This window comes from Balaenoptera borealis, assembly GCF_965194805.1.
Source record: "Balaenoptera borealis genome assembly, chromosome: 5".
In the NCBI taxonomy this organism is placed as follows: domain Eukaryota; kingdom Metazoa; phylum Chordata; class Mammalia; order Artiodactyla; family Balaenopteridae; genus Balaenoptera; species Balaenoptera borealis.
In genome coordinates this window covers 56,356,591-56,373,336 of record NC_138862.1, presented here as the reverse complement: position 1 = coordinate 56,373,336, position 16,746 = coordinate 56,356,591, and the positions used below count along the sequence as shown (strand labels likewise).

Genomic DNA, 16,746 nt, shown 5'->3' with positions numbered 1-16,746 from the left:
CACATAAAATTAACCACCACAGAGAGGTTGGAGGGTCAGGTGACGAAAGGCAAGCTAGATTTGTTAACTGGTTGGGTTGCATCCTGTGGGCAGTGGGAAGGCATGCAAGGGTTATAAGCAGGAGAGGAGTGAACTGCATGACTGGCTGCAGACTCTCGGCGTGCTCTGATTTGTGGGAGCAAGAGGTGGGGGAGCTGCTACTGGAATCCAGAAGAGAGGTGATGGTTTCCTGAACTAAGTGTCATGGGGATGGAGAAAGTGGTCAGATTTGAGAGATGTGAGGAGGTGGAATGGAGAAGACATGTCTACATGGGGCGAGGAGGTGGAGAACTTGATCTTGAGGCTTTGACTTGGGCAGCTGAAGCCTAATGGCGGAGAGATGCCATTGATTGAGGAGGACACACCGGAAGGAGGAGGCAGTCTGCTTGGGGAGAAAGTGCTGTGGTTTGTTTCGGACATGCATGCTCAATGGTTAGTAGAAATCGATCTGAAATACATAGTTTTAAGGAATTGAAACAAACAAGGCCAAGCCTCTGAGTGGGTACTTGGGGAATATTAAATTTTGAGGCTGTGATTGTCTGCAGGCCTTCATGGGAATGTATAGAAAAATTAAGCACTCTATTAAGACTCTTGGGAATTTTGAGCCTTTCCCACCTATTCACCAAAGAAATGCCCTGCTTTCTTACGTGAGAACTATATACCAAGAGCCGCAAAATCAACTGTTGTAACTTCACAGGCTTGTGTTAGGTGGTTCCCAGTTCTGATAAACCTTAGGATAATAGGGAGGAGTTTTTACTCCTCAACTGCATCCAAGACCAATCAATTTAGAATATATCCCAGTGATTCAAATGTGCAGCCAAGGTTGAGAACTATCACATTGTGCAAAGAACTCAGCAAGAGTTGAACAGTGGAGAAGTGTCAGCCTTAGTCAGGGGACGGCTGAACAGAGCAAATACCTAAAGCGGGGAGGAATATTCTGACACAGAAGTTGAGGTAAGCAGACCAGAGGACCAGGGAGAAGAGCTGGGGAAATGAGATGGTAGGGAAGATACAAAGGGTTTGTAAACAGGAGGTGAATTAGAGAGAGGAGGGGGGATTACAAGTGGACATGTGAGCATAAAATTATGAACCCAGAAAACTTGGGTATGATTTTTAGATATATATTTATAGATTATTTTGAACATTTAAAAAATGTAGATTAGAGGTGACCATTGAACCCAGAGTTGACTTAACTGATGTGCTAGAAATGAATCTGTAAGGATGGAGTTAGTAAATCCATGGCTGCCTGGGGATGGGGTCGGGGGTGACAGGGCATGGGAGGGGCAGAAGGCAGAGACTACAAGGGGCACGAGGAAACACCTGGGGTGATGGTCATGTTCACTCTCCTGATTGTGGCGATGGTTCCACAGGTATTTACATATGTCAAAATGTGTCACATTGTACACTTTAAACGTGTAGCTTTTTTGTGTGTAAGCTATTTCTCAATAAAGTTGTTATGTTACCAAAAAAAAGAGAGAGGTGTGCTAGAATTCACGTATCCAAATGTTGAAATTACTTCAAGAGCCAGATTACAAACTGTGTATTAAAATTACTCTCATTATTTTTAGTTACACCTTCAAAATTTTTTAAACAAGAGATTATATTATGTAATTTAATGATATCTCTTAATCATCAAAATTGACTCCAAATAACTTAGCTATTTTCAAAAATCAAATGCATTTTCAAGAGGCAAATATTTGCTGCCACTAAGAAGCATGCATGAATGGCTCTTATGGGAATTAGCTACTTGGAAGAGAGCCTGATGAATTTAATAAGAATGACCTGGATTGACTTTAGAATTAGTGCTTTGGATTGATCAATTTGATAGAGGGATCCTGGGGCCACATCACTGGCTACCTTTATTCCCTCCCCCAGGGAGAAAATACCTGAAGTTTAAAGGACCAGTCAGATTCCAGAACAGGGCATGTCATGCTGTATATATAATTTATTAATATGTACATGTTTTATGTTAATTTAAAGCCTTTTTGTTGCATGATTGTTTTCCCCCTGCAGTTTCTCATGAAACTGTAGCCAAGATGCCTTTCTGAGCTTTATCCTTGTGCCATAACTCTGTCACTCAGTGGCTGCATTTGAGGAGGACAGATAATTATGTGAGCAGCATGACTCTCTGATGAACAAATTAAGCCCACTATTTATTAGTAATAACTGCTTTCTCTTACAGTGGATAATGAAGAACTGCAGGGTGGATTCATGTTGTGCTTCCTGGATGATGGATGTGGTATGAGCCCTGGTAAGTTAATTATCTAGATTCCTACCTGGCTGTTAGAACAAACAGCCTGAAAACCTATAAAATAAATAAAAATAAATTGAGCTATATATATAAAAACAGGTATTGAGCTATTAGGGAAAATAAACCCCAGACTTAACATATTGTTGAGCTTTTTAGGTTTAAATATTCCAGCTGACAGAGTAAATTCATTGTAACCATCTAAAGCAAGACCAAAAGTGAATGTAAATCAATATTGCCAGAAAAAATGACAGGCACAAGGCACAGATTTCTTGTAAGGAACAGCATCTGGGAATGAATGGAAACAGACACAGTCTGTGAGATTGTCTTTAGCACACCCTTCAGGTACTGCTTGCAAGAGACCCGAGGCAGTTTCTAGTGTCTTTAGGCTATTTTAAATTTTTTGTTTAACCTTGAGGTAGAGGTCACCTCTCCTTGTTTTTAGCAGTTTGTGTTTTTTCCCTGCACATTCAAAGGTTTAGTTGCTTCTTGAATGTTCTCATCATAGTGAAAACATCTACAATGCATTGCATGATTATCTTTGTGTCTTCAAGGCTAGCAAAAGGCAGCACAGAGTAGGTACATAATATTGTTTGCTGTGGAATTGAGATGTTATTCCTTCAGGTAAAGGATTTGCATGAATTGGGATACCTTATCCCTGAATTCTTATAACACTTGTGTATGTCCCTCAAGCTAGGCTTTTTGACCACCAGATTTAACAAACAGTGAGGGAGTTCAAATAATATGGTAGTGTTCTGGTCAGTTCCACACCAGAGGAAAGAATGATCATCGGTGCTGATAGAAGCTAAGAATAAAAAATAAAGCAATTATCTTCTTTTGAGTCTCCAAAGACCCCCTTGGTCTGAATGGTAAAAGACTATGTGTGACATATTCTAAAGCAATTCCTTAAAAAAAGAAGTAACTCCTTTATATGGGTCCACAAACAAAATAATCAAAACACAGGCAAGTGACAAATATTCAGATCTTCAGAAGAAACTCACTTCAGTTGACATATACAGTTGTATTTTAAAAAGGCCCAGTAGTTTTGAGAGCAATTCTTTATTAATGTTGGAACTCAGGTGATAAGTTGGAAGAGTTTTTCTGATGACTGAAAATAGAATCTGTCTGTTGTCCAAGCTGAGCTCGATCAATCTTGACCCTTAGAAGACGACTACGGTGATTTCCAAACTCTTTTCACTTGCAGTCTTGCCCCATTACAGTGCATTCCCCACATAGCAATCCTGAGTGCATTTTTTTCTTTTAATAGATCATATTGATGCCCCTGCTTAAAACCCTTAGTGGTTTTCCATTACTTTAGAATAAAATTCATATTCCTCAGCAACACTTTCAATTTCTTGCATTATTTGGCCTCTGTCCACCTCTTTGACCTTTTCTCGTACCTCGCACTTCCTTGCTTATAGCACTCCAGCCACACCTGGCTGGCCTTTCATCATTTAAATCTCATCTCAGATGACACCTTATGAAGGAGGCCTTCCCTGAGCATTCTATCTGCAGGCTGCATTCTTGTTAATTCCCTGTAACATTACCCTGGTTTTATTTCCTTTACTTAGCGCTCTCCAAAAGGATCTTGTTTGTCTACTTCTTTCTCCTACCATGACATAAAGTTATTGAGGACAGGGGTCATGCCTGTCCTATTCAGTGTTCTGTCCCTGTGCTCAGAACTCTGGCCACCATACATGGGAGTCTGTATGGTGTGTGATAAAAACCACGGGATTTGGTCTTCTGCAACTCTGGGTGATAGTTCTGTGGGTACCATTTATCAATGTGACCTTGGGAAAGTTACATAAACTCCTAAAACTTAAATTTCCTCATCTGTAATGTGTAGATAATAATAATAATAGTATCTTCCTTGTAGGCTTTTTATAAATATTAAGTAGTTGGTGCAAATAAAGTATATGATATAGTACCTGGCACATACTGAATAATAAGCAGTAGCTAATATTACCATTATGGATACCCTCATCTAATAGCCAACCCTTAATAAGAACATGTGATAAAATGTCCAGTTAGCTTCAGACAGCAGAGTGTCTTTACACACCTCATGCCACATGCCACTGAACTATAGCATGTCTGCCCCCAGACTGACACAGGGTCCTCAGGGCAATTCTGGAGCATGTATTCAGGTAGCCCAATTGGGAGACCCATTTCTATCTTTTCCTATTTCCCTGGGAGCATTCCTGTTTCTTGGAGGTATGTATATTCTGAAGTTCAGAGGATTCTTCTCTAGAATTCCAGAATGCCCTGGAGAGATCAGGAGAATAACTCTCAAAGTCTGAAATAAGTAGCCCTTCCCAGTTAGTAGCAGACCAAAAGCTATTCTGCCCTTCTCAGGCTCACATGGGACTGGATAAGTGCCAAAAGCATAGAAAATTACTAGTGGTACAAATAATTATAGCACCTTTAATTTATTAGCATTTATTAAATGGCATGTATTGTCTTTAAGGTTAACACATCATCTCATTTAATTCATTTCGTTTATCTTCATCAACAAATCTGTGATATAAGTGTTAGTAGTTCCCTTTTAGGGACAAGAAAATTTTTTTTAAATTAATTAATTAATTTTTGGCTGTGTTGGGTCTTTGTCACTGAGCGTGGGCTTTCTCCAGTTGCGGCAAGTGGGGGCTACTCTTCCTTGCGGTGCACGGGCTTCTCATTGTGGTGGCTTCTCTTGTTGCAGAGCATGGGCTCTAGGCGCATGAGCTTCAGTAGTTGTGGCACGTGGGCTCAGTAGTTGTGGCTCGCGGGCTCTAGAGCATAGGCTCAGTAGTTGTGGCGCACGGGCTTAGTTGCTCCATGGCATGTGGCATCTTCCCGGACCAGGGCTCAAACCCGTGTCCCTTGCATTGGCAGGCAGATTCTTAACCACCGTACTACCAGGGAAGCCCAGGGACAAGGAAATTAAGGCTCTACTTCCCCAGGGTCACGTGGCTAGGTCTGTCTGACCTCCTTCAGTATATTGCCGTTATGATCCTGGTCAGAGATTATGGGGCCTGACAAGGATCCTTGTCTTTGGGCTGACCCAAGAAGTATGGATTTGTCCTAATATATGTGTGACATCCTGACAACTGGACCTCTGGCTGGTGTGAATGACTCATAAGTCCTAACCACTTACATGTCTTTGTCAATTATAGAGCAAGCTTCAGATATCATTTACTTTGGAACATCCAAGAAACAGTTATCAACTTCGAAGTTTACTGGGCAATATGGCAATGGTCTTAAAAGGTGAGAATTTTTTTCCTTAATGCATATATTATTGATTTTGATTATTGGGAATAATATTTGGTTAAAGGAAACTTAGAAACAAATACAAACTTGAGAGTCCTATCTTGTTTTAGAATTTCCACTACCCATAACTGACTTGAACCTTTACAATGTTTTAAAATTTAATTAAAATTTAAAATTTAAATTTAAAATTTAATTCTTAAATAGATGATGAATCTTTTTTTCAGAGATGGCTGAAGTAGCACCCCTGTAGCTTAAAGCTTCATCACATCTCTATGTCGTATTGTTTCTCAAAGCGTATCTTAGTGTAGGTGTTATATGTGTCCACAGCTTATGTTACTGGTCTGCCTCAAAGAAAAGTGAGGACATGAGGCTACGATCACCTGTGTAGTGCCTGACAGGGACAGATGATTGTTCTTTGCTGGAGCCATGGACAGCACCTTATCTCAAGCCAGAATGTGGGCCTGGATTGGTTCAAATTCTGCTCTGCTTTGAGAAAAAAAAAAATCATACTTATACACTCTTGGTGATGAGTCAGCAAAACAGTGGAGTTATTTCTTTGAAAAGAACAACCTGGTAGAGTACACGATATCATGCTCGCCTGTTCCTTCTTTCTAGTGTTTGAGATGTAAACTGTTATGTTCTTGATTTTTAATATAGTGGATCCATGAGGATTGGAAAAGACTTTATTCTTTTCACAAAGAAGGAAGAAATGATGACCTGTGTGTTTTTTTCTCAGACATTTTGTGAAAGAGAAGGTCTAAGTGAGGTAAGGGTTGAGAATTTTCCTTCGGTTCCCATGGTAATGGAATTGTTTTCATTTACCGTTTCAGGAGGTAAAGTCTACCATGGGTTCTTTCTGATTATGCTTTAGAAATTTAAGAGTATATTTGGGAAATGGAGAGAGGGTAGCTGGCCATTCTGGGGTCATTGGAGACCTGTCCTATTGATCCTTCCTTGAGTAGGTTTGTAACTCCTAGACAGTTTTCAGAACTTTATTTTTATTATCCATGTACACAAATTTTCCAGAATAGAGGCTCCCTTTGGCACAATGAGCTTTTTGGAAGAAGCTTGCAAAACACTTCCACCACTTGTCTGTAAATTAGAGTATCATTTTTAAAATAAATAGAATATTGGATTCAGAAGACTTGGAAAACAACATCTAAAGAAATTGAATACAAAACAGACTTAAAACTGTAACTCTGTTGACCATAATTTCAATTCCATTTGCTGACCCAGAGACGTTTTATTAATTTTCAGTGTCTGAGTTTAGTATTATGAACATCAGTTATAATTCAATATAGCAAATACATGTTGAGGAACTGCTGTCTGCCTAGTACTGGGTAGACCCTGTGGAAGGTAGAAAACAAGCGGGACCACCCGACCATCAGTATTTTCAGTCTTATCACCAAATAAGGCAGACACGTATGAACTGGATAAATAAAAAAACGGGTGTTTAAAAAGCATGCTGTTCAATCAGTATGTGATCCTGCTGTTACTCAGTTGTCAAAAGCAGTGATATGGATGGAGAGATGAGAGAACCTTGAGTGGCCAATGAGGGTTTTATGGGGAGAGGACAACGTGTAACTGGAAAGGTTGGTACATGGTGAGAAATAGCATGTGGCAAGTCTCAGACCTGAGATGACTGTGGGGTTTGGAGGGACAGTGTGGAGATGGGGGACTGTCCAGCAGGAGCCCAGCATGCCCGCTGGCAGCAGTGGAGTGGGGCTGGTTAACAGCAATAGTCTGGAAGCAATAGGGAGTAGCTGAGTGGGATTCTGACATGAGGAAAAGCAATACTTTAAGCATTTATATTGTACTTTTTGTATGTAAAGGGCATGGGGAATTGGGCCAAAGCTGAGGTTATAGTTTTCCTAAAATGGGCCATTTCCTTTTATTTTTTTTAAACTGAAGCCTGCAGCCCCTTTCCATTTCCACTTCTACAGAGGCAATCTCTTTCAACAGTATTAGCTGATTCTTTTGCTATTTTCCTGTAAATCTCTATATAACATGCTAGTATTGCTACTTCTTGATTTGATTTAGGCATTATCTATTCTATTAACCTCCCACTGTAAAAGAGGAGGATTTATCTGTTTCTTTTTCTTTGCTCCCATCACACGTACATACCCTTCCAATTCTCCACCCTCAATATGGCTCAGTTGTAACTTTGGTTGTGCCAATATTCACTATTTACATTAGAGACTATATAGACACTACATACAATTATACCATGTCATAAACTATTATTTTTCTCTCTCCTGCAAAACTTTTAATTAATAATTACTAATTGCCTGCTTAGTGTTCTGTATGCTTATCGCTATCACTGAGTATTTGCTTGGTCTTATATGTCTTTTATCACTGTGTTAACCCCAGTCTCAACCTGTTATTTTGATGGTTCCACCGTCTTGAAGAACTCTACTCTGGAATCTTCTTATGTGCTGCACCTCACATTCCTGCTTTCCATGGCTGGTATTCAGCTGCCATCCTGGGATATGCCCCTGCCATCACTCTGGCAATTCTCTTTACTTCTCTTCTGTGTCAGGTCTTTCCTAGTGTGCTCCCTCTTCTTGGCGTAACATATCCTCCATTAGCTTTCTCAGCAAGAGTGCATGAGGGGTAAAATATTTTGAGACTTCACCTGCATGAAAATGTTTTTATCCCACCCAAACACTTAATGATAGTTTGGCTTGATGTTTTTTCTTAGAATTAGTTTTCTTTCAGGATTTTGAAGGCATTGCTACATGATCTTATAATTTCTAGTGTTGAGAAGTCTGAAGCCATTTAAATTCCTGAGTTTTCTAGGTGACCCATTCTTCTCCCCTCCCCCTCTATTTTTGGGAGGGCTTTTCCCCTCTGTTCTGATTTCAGTGTTTTGCCTTTGGGTGGGTCTATTTGTACCCATCGTGTTGGGTGCTTGTTGAACATTTTCAGTCTGGAAATTCATGTCCTTTAATTCTGGGATATTTTCCTGTAATATTTCATGATTTTCTTCCATCCATATTATCTTTTCTCTCCTTTTACAACACCTGTTCTTAGCTCTTGGATGTCTAGAGACAGTTCTTTAGTTTTCTTACACTTTCTCTCCTGTTTTCTGTCCTTTATGTTTTTGTTTTGTTTTCTGGGAGATTTTCTTACATTTATCTTCCAACCCTTAAAAAGAAAATTTTTTCTGTAATCATATTCTTTACCTCTAAGGAGTCTTTTTAGTCTCTCAATATTCCTTTTTAAAGATATGTAGTTCTTGTTTCATGGATACAGTATTTCTTCTTAGAGCTCTGAAGATATTAACTATGATTGATTTTTTTCCCCTGAAATTTTCTTCTTCCTCTTATGGTTTTTGTTACCACTGCTTTGCTTTGTTTGTGCTTGTTTATTTGGTCTCTGTCACATTAGAGGCTTTTCTTAGATGACTGTTAATCCTGAATACTTTAAAGATTAGTTCAGTAAAGTGCCAATTGAACACTCTGAGAGTGTGGGTGGGGCTTGACAGCTATGCAGGTCACAATAATGGGATCTAACTGGGATGTTTTATTGGAAAATCCTCAATATAATTTGCCTTATGTCTTTCCTTCTGCGCTGGTCAGATATCTCAAAGAAGACTCCTACAGGCTTCTGCCTGAAGGTCTAGCTGACAGCTTCCTGGGAGCCAAATGAGAGAAGAGATCTGGGGTTCTCAGCATCCAATATGTATACTTTTATTTAATCCCTCTAATCTAAGTAAGGTCCCCTGCCAACTGTGCCTGATATATCCTCTAATCCAGACGTGCTTTGTTCCACTCTTTCCAGTTAATAAACATCAGTCCCTGTGGAGGTCGGGGAGGAGCTATTGCCAGGTGGGGATCTGGATGCTACTTCTAGCTCTCTTCTCCTTTTACCCTACCTCCAGAGTTAATTCATGCCATCAATCGCTGAGCCTTTTAGCAGACTCTGAATTGTAAGTCAGGCTAGTGCTTCTCCTGCCTGGCACGGGCTTTGGATTGGTTGCTTGGATATGCTGTCATACTTCTTGGATATGCTGTCATACTTGGATATGCTTTTCAGCTTCTAAAATGCTGATACTGTTGTCCCCTCTGCTATTCTACCCATAATTCCATAGGGGGCTGAGTTAGATTCCATCTGTTCCCACATTCTACAGTGGAACATTTTAGAATAAAACTCCAAGTATACATATTTGTCATGTGTCTCTTCCTTATAAAACTAGAATACCTGGGAAAAATAAACATTTAACTTAGTGTTTTATAATTTGGCTGGATGGTAAATGAACTGAATTAGGATCAGACAAAAGAATGATGGTTTTTCTTTGTGTATTTCATAGTAAATTGATGTGTGTTTTTTTAATAGGTTGTGGTTCCAATACCTTCATGGTTAACAAGAACTAGAGAATCTGTCACAGATGATCCTCAGAAATTCTCAACGGAATTGTCTATAATTTATAAGTATTCTCCATTTAAAACCAAAGCTGAATTGATGCAGCAGTTTGATGTGATCTATGGGAAATGTGGTAAGATCATCACAACCCTGAAATTTTGATGTGAAAGTATTTGTTTTCAGTGTCTTATGAAAGACTATAAATATGATTTCGTATTTTCTTCTATTTATAGTATCACATGGAGTCTCATATGGGGCAGTTATTCATTTTATTTATGTAAGTTTTGTCTCAGAGAATCCAAATGGGAATAATTCTTAAGTCCCTGACGTTGGGAGAAAGGTTTGTACTTGTGTGATCTTGGTGAAACTGGATAAGAAGAGGATGATACTGGCTATTACCACAAGGAATCACAGTCTCTGCACCAGATGCTTTACTGCAGCATCCAAGATTAGATGATGCCAGGGTTTATAAGAGAGTTAGCAATTTATAAAATAACGAATCCAGGTTTCTGTGCCAGTCTTTCTCCAGACTTCTACCACTTTTCATATCTGGAAGCAAAAAGATTCCTACTCTAGAGAAAACTATTTGCATTCTGCTTTTTGTAATGTTTATATGCAAAATTCTGTTATGTTTATATTAAAATTATGTTTTATGTTATGCTTATAGCAAAATTCTGAGAATTTTTTTTGTGACTTGGCCTGTGTTACCTTCAAAATTTCTTCTCTGACCTGTGGCATTTTGTTTAAAAGTGACGTTTTATGTCATCCTTTTCCCTTTCTCACAGCGGAAAAATAGTGGCAATTAAATAAATATTCATTTCATTAACGTATGTGGCATACTTTATGGGCAGTTAATGTAATCTCTTTGTTGCCTTCTAATTGTGAAATACTCATATAAATGAAAGATGTACTGTTTCCTGAATACTTTTCTAAATGCTTTATAAAAATTAACTCATTTAATCCTCTAAACAACTCAGTGTTTTAGGTACCTCATGAGCTCCATCATATACATTAGAAAACTTAGGTTCAGAGAGGTTAGGAAACTTACCTGAGGTCATTGTGCTAGTAAATGGTTGATCCAGGATGTAGACCCAAGTATTTAGGCTCCCAAGTCCAAGTCCAAATTCTTAGTCACTCTGCTGTTCTTCCTTCTGTTTTAGTATTACCAAAAAAACTGTAATTGGTTGTTCTTAAAATTTCTCTGACAATGGTGTTTGTCTTTATATTACAATCAACTTCATAAAGAATTTGGATTTTTTTGTTTACTGTGCTTTAGAGCAGGGGTCAGCAAACTCTAGCGCCTGCAGGTCATATCGGCCCCATAGCTGTTTTTGTTAATAAATTTTTATTGGAAATAGCCACATCATTCATTTGTGTATTCCCTATGGCAGCTTTCATGCTACAGCTGTGGAATTGAGTTGTGAGTAGATGTGAGAGGCCTGCAAAGCCTGAAGTATTTATTATCTGGCCCTTTACAGAAAAAGTTGACCAACACCTGTTTCAGAGTCTAAAAGCAGTACTTCATATTTATACAAATGTTGAAAATTCATCTTTGTTCTTATGTGCATTGATTTCAGTTCTGCCAGTGAGAGCTTTGCCTATAATACAAATTTGTTTCAGGCTTCTAACAGTTTTTGTAATGCAAATTATGAAAAGAGTTCCAAAGTTTAAGAATCCACATTGAAAGACATAATGAATTGAATAGTAAAAAGAAGTGCTATACTGTAGAAACAACACTCTTTGGCAGAGAGTGGAATTTGCTATAAGACGTATATCTTGGAACTTATCCAAGCATATTATTTACTGAAGTACAAAAAGAAATTTGGTCTATAGCAGTCTTAATTCCATAGGTGAGATAATAGCACCATAACTAACACATAGTATAGTTAAATATTGACGAGTCAAATATCTATTTTTCCACTAGGTACTTTGCTGGTTATTTATAACTTGAAGCTTCTGCTTAGTGGAGAACCTGAGTTGGATGTTAAAACTGACAAGGAAGATATACTGATGGCTGGAGCTCTTGAAGAGTGAGTAATATGAGTGTTTGTCAGAACAGGTGTCAACAGTGGCAGTGAGCTTGAGTTAGGAGCTCTACATCCTCGTTCCAGGTCGGGGGCCACCAGGCCTTGTCTCTAGAACAATTAATTTTACCCCAGTTACAGATGAAGTAAGTTAGGCTAGACAACTGATTCGCAAACCTGGCTGAGCCTCTGAGTGACGTAGGTAGCTTCTTGAGAAGTATAGGATCCTATCACATCCCAAATGTACTGAGTCAGAATCTCCAGATATCAAGCCTAGGAATCAATATTTCTCATATGTTCCACAGGTGATTCAGAGGAATATGACTGAATGACAATTCAGAATGGCCCTATGAACTGTATACTTGCAGTTTATAAATAAATAAATGGACATTCATTTTTCTTGGCTATTGGGGATCCATAGGAAACAGAATTGAGAAAACAGTAGGGGGCATGGGTGAAAAACTGTGGAGAAATATGAAATAGTAATTAACCCTGGATTTCTCTAAAGTAACTTTGAATTTAAAACTTATTAGCTTGAGCCTATAGTCTCTTAGTGTCAGCATGCTAGAGCTAGACGGGATTTATTTTCTTAACATCTTTATTGGAGTATAATTGCTTTACAGTGTTGTGTTAGTTTCTGCTGTGTAACAAAGTGAATCAGCTGTATGTATACATATATCCCCATATCCCCTCCCTCTTGTGTCTCCCTCCCACCCTCTCTATCCCACCCCTCTAGGTGGTCACAAAGCACTGAGCTGATCTCCCTGTGCTATGCAGCTGCTTCCCACTAGCTATGTATTTTACATTTGGTAGTGTATATATGTCAATGCTACTCTCTCACTTCGTCCCAGCTTACCCTCCCCCCTCCCCATGTCCTCAAGTCCATTCTCTACATCTGTGTCTTTATTCCTGCCCTGGCCCTAGGTTCATCAGAATCATTTTTTTTGTTTGTTTGTTTTAGATTCCATATATATGTGTTAGCATATGGTATTTGTTTTTCTCTTTCTGACTTACTTCACTCTGTATGACAGACTCTAGGTCCATCCACCTCACGACAAATAACTCAATTTCGTTTTATGGCTGAGTAATATCCCATTGTATAGATGTGCCACATCTTCTTTATCCATTCATCTGCTGATGGACACTTAGGTTGCTTCCATGTCCTGGCTACTGTAAATAGTGCTGCAATGAACATTGTGGTACATGTCTCTTTTTGAATTATGGTTTTCTCAGGGTATATGCCCAATAGTGGGATTGCTGGGGCGTATGGTAGTTCTATTTTTAGTTTTTTCAGGAACCTCCATAGTGGCTGTATCAAATTACATTCCCAGCAACAGTGCAAGAGGGTTCCCTTTAGAGCTAGAAGGGATTTTAAAGGAATTTAATCTAGCCTGATTCATTTCGTGAACCATTGTGGTGCAATAGAAATATAGTGAGAGCCAGATAGCCTCATCCACCAGAGGGCAGACAGCGGAAGCAAAAAGAACTACAGTCCTGCAACCTGTGGAACAAAAACCACATTCACAGAAAGATAGACAAGATGAAAAGGCAGAGGACTATGTACCAGATGAAGGAACAAGATAAAACCCCAGAAAACAACTAAATGAAACAGAGATAGGCAATCTTCCAGAAAGAGAATTCAGAATAATGATGGTGAAGATGATCTAGGACCTCAGAAAAAGAGTGGAGGCAAAGATCGAGAAGATGCAAGAAATGTTTAACAAAGATCTAGAAGAATTAAAAAACAAACAAACAGAGATGAACAACACAATAACTGAAATGAAAAATACACTAGAAGGAATCAATAACAGAGTAACTGAGGCAGAGGAACGGATAAGTGACTTGGAAGACAGAATGGGGGAATTCACTGCTGCAGAACACAATAAAGAAAAAAGAAAGAAAAGAAATGAAGAAAGCCTAAGAGACCTCTTAGGAGAAGAGAGAGAGAAAGGACCCGAGAAAATATTTGAAGAGATTATAGTCGAAAACTTCCCTAACATGGGAAAGGAAATAGCCACCCAAGTCCAGGAAGCGCAGAGAGTCCCATACAGGATAAGCCCAAGGAGAAACATGCCAAGAAGCACAGTAATTAAATTGGCAAAAATTAAAGACAAAGAAAAATTATTGAAAGCAGCAAGGGAAAAATGACAAATAACATACAAGAGAACTCCCATAAGGTTAATAGCTGATTTCTCAGCAGAAACTCTACAAGACAGAGGGAGTGGCATGATATACTTAAAGTTATGAAAGGGAAGAACCTGCAACCAAGGTTAATCTACCTGACAAGGATCTCATTCAGATTCGATGGAGAAATCAAAAGCTTTACAGACAAGCAAAAGCTAAGAGAATTCAGCACCACCAAACCAGCTCTACAACAAATGCTAAAAGAACTTCTTTAAGTGGGAAACACAAGAGAAGAAAAGGACCTACGAAAACAAACCCAAAACAATTAAGAAAATGGTCATAGGAACATACATATCGAAAATTACCTTAAACGTGAATGGATTAAATGCTCCAACCAAAAGACACAGGCTTCCTGAATGGATACAAAAACAAGACCCATATATGTGCTGTCTACAAGAGACCCACTTCAGACCTAGGGACACATAGAGACTGAAAGTGAGGGGATGGAAAATGATATTGCACGCAAATGGAAATCAAAAGAAAGCTGGAGTAGCAATACTCATATCAGATAAAATAGACTTTAAAGAATGTTACAAGAGACAAGGAAGGGCATTACATAATGATCAAGGGATCAATCCAAGGAGAAGATATAACAATTATAAATATATATGCACCCAACATAGGAGCACCTCAATACATAAGGCAACTACTAACAGCTCTAAAACTGGAAATCGCCGGTAACACAAAAATAGTGGGGGACTTTAACACCTCACTTACACCAATGGACAGATCATCCAAACAGAAAATTAATAAGGAAACAAAAGCTTTAAATGACACAATAGACCAGATAGATTTAATTGTTTATAGGACATTCCATCCAAGAACAGCAGATTATACTTTCTTCTCAAGTGTGCACGGAACATTCTCCAGAATAGATCATATCTTGGGTCACAAATCAAGCCTCAGTAAATTTAAGAAAATTGAAATCATATCAAGCATCTTGTCTGACCACAATGCTATGAGATTAGAAATCAGTTACAGGGAGAAAAACGTAAAAAACACAAACACATGAAGGCTAAACAATATGTTACTAAATAAGCAAGAGATCACTGAAGAAATCAAAGAGGAAATCAAAAAATACCTAGAGGCAAATGACAATGAAAACACGACGATCCAAAACGTATGGGATGCAGCAAAAGCAGTTCTAAGAGGGAAGTTTATAGCTATACAAGCCTACCTCAAGAAACAAGAAAAATCTCAAATAAACAATCTAATGTTAACCTAAAGGAATTAGAGAAAGAAAAACAAACAAAACCCAAAGTTAGTAGAAGGAAAGAAATCATGAAGATCAGAGCAGAAATAAATGAAATAGAAACAAAGAAAACAATAGCAAAGATCAATAAAACTAAAAGCTGGTTCTTTGAGAAGATAAAATTGATAAACCATTAGTCAGACTGATCAAGAAAAAGAGGGAGAGGACTCAAATCAATAAAATTAGAAATGAAAAAGCAGAAGTTACAACAGACACGGCAGAAATACAAAGCATCCTAAGAGACTACTACAAGCAACTCTATGCCAATAAAATGGACAACCTGGAAGAAATGGACAAATTCTTAGAAAGGTATAACCTTCCAAGACTGAACCAGGAAGAAATAGAAAATATGAACAGCAATCACAAGTAATGAAATTGAAACTGTGATTAAAAATCTTCCAATAAACAGAAGTCCAGGACCAGATGGCTTCACAGGTGAATTCTGTCAAACATTTAGAGAAGCGCTAAAACCCATCCTTCTCAAAATCTTCCAAAAAATTGCAGAGGAAGGTTAACTTCCAAACTCATTCTATGAGGCCACCATCACCCTGATACCAAAACCAGACAAAGATACTACAAAAAAAGAAAATTACAGACCAATATCACTGATGAATACAGATGCAAAAATCCTCAACAAAATACTAGCAAACGGAATCCAACAGCACATTAAAAGGATCATACACCATGATCAAGTGGTATTTATCCCAGGGATGCAAGGATTCTTCAATATATGTAAAGCAATCAATGTGATACACCATATTAACAAATTGAAGAAGAAAAATCATATGATCATTTCAATAGATGCAGAAAAAGCTTTTGACAAAATTCAACACCCATTTATGATAAAAACTCTCCAGAAAGTGGGCATAGAGGGAACCTACCTCAACATAATAAAGGCCATATATGACAAACCCACAGCAAACATCATTCTCAATGGTGAAAAACTGAAAGCATTTCCTCTAAGATCAGGAACAAGACAAGGATGTCCACTCTCACCACTATTATTCAGCATAGTTTTGGAAGTCCTAGCCACGGCAGTCAGAGAAGAAAAAGAAATAAAAGGAATACAAATTGGAAAAGAAGAAGTAAAACTGTCACTGTTTGCAGATGACATGATACTATACATAGAGAATCCTTAAGATGCCACCAGAAAACTACTAGAGCTAATCATTGAATTTGGTAAAGTTTCCAGATACAAAATTAATGCACAGGAATCTCTTGCATTCCTATACACTAATGATGAAAAATCTGAAAAAGAAATTAAGGAAACACCCCCATTTACCATTGCAACAAAAAGAATAGAATATCTAGGAATAAACCTACCTAAGGAGACAAAAACCTGTATGCAGAAAACTGTAAGACACTGATGAAAGAAATTAAAGATGATA

At 38.3% G+C, this 16,746-nt stretch overlaps 1 protein-coding gene across 1 annotated transcript in view; it reads left to right on the top strand.

The window, feature by feature from the left end:
* Positions 1–16,746, top strand: part of MORC1 (MORC family CW-type zinc finger 1) — a 199,623-nt gene that overhangs the window by 11,194 nt on the left and 171,683 nt on the right. The window contains 5 exon segments of the mRNA XM_082394691.1: positions 2,222–2,290; positions 5,440–5,530; positions 6,191–6,299; positions 9,872–10,031; positions 11,823–11,928. Of these exon segments, the coding sequence (XP_082250817.1) occupies positions 2,222–2,290; positions 5,440–5,530; positions 6,191–6,299; positions 9,872–10,031; positions 11,823–11,928 (535 nt within the window).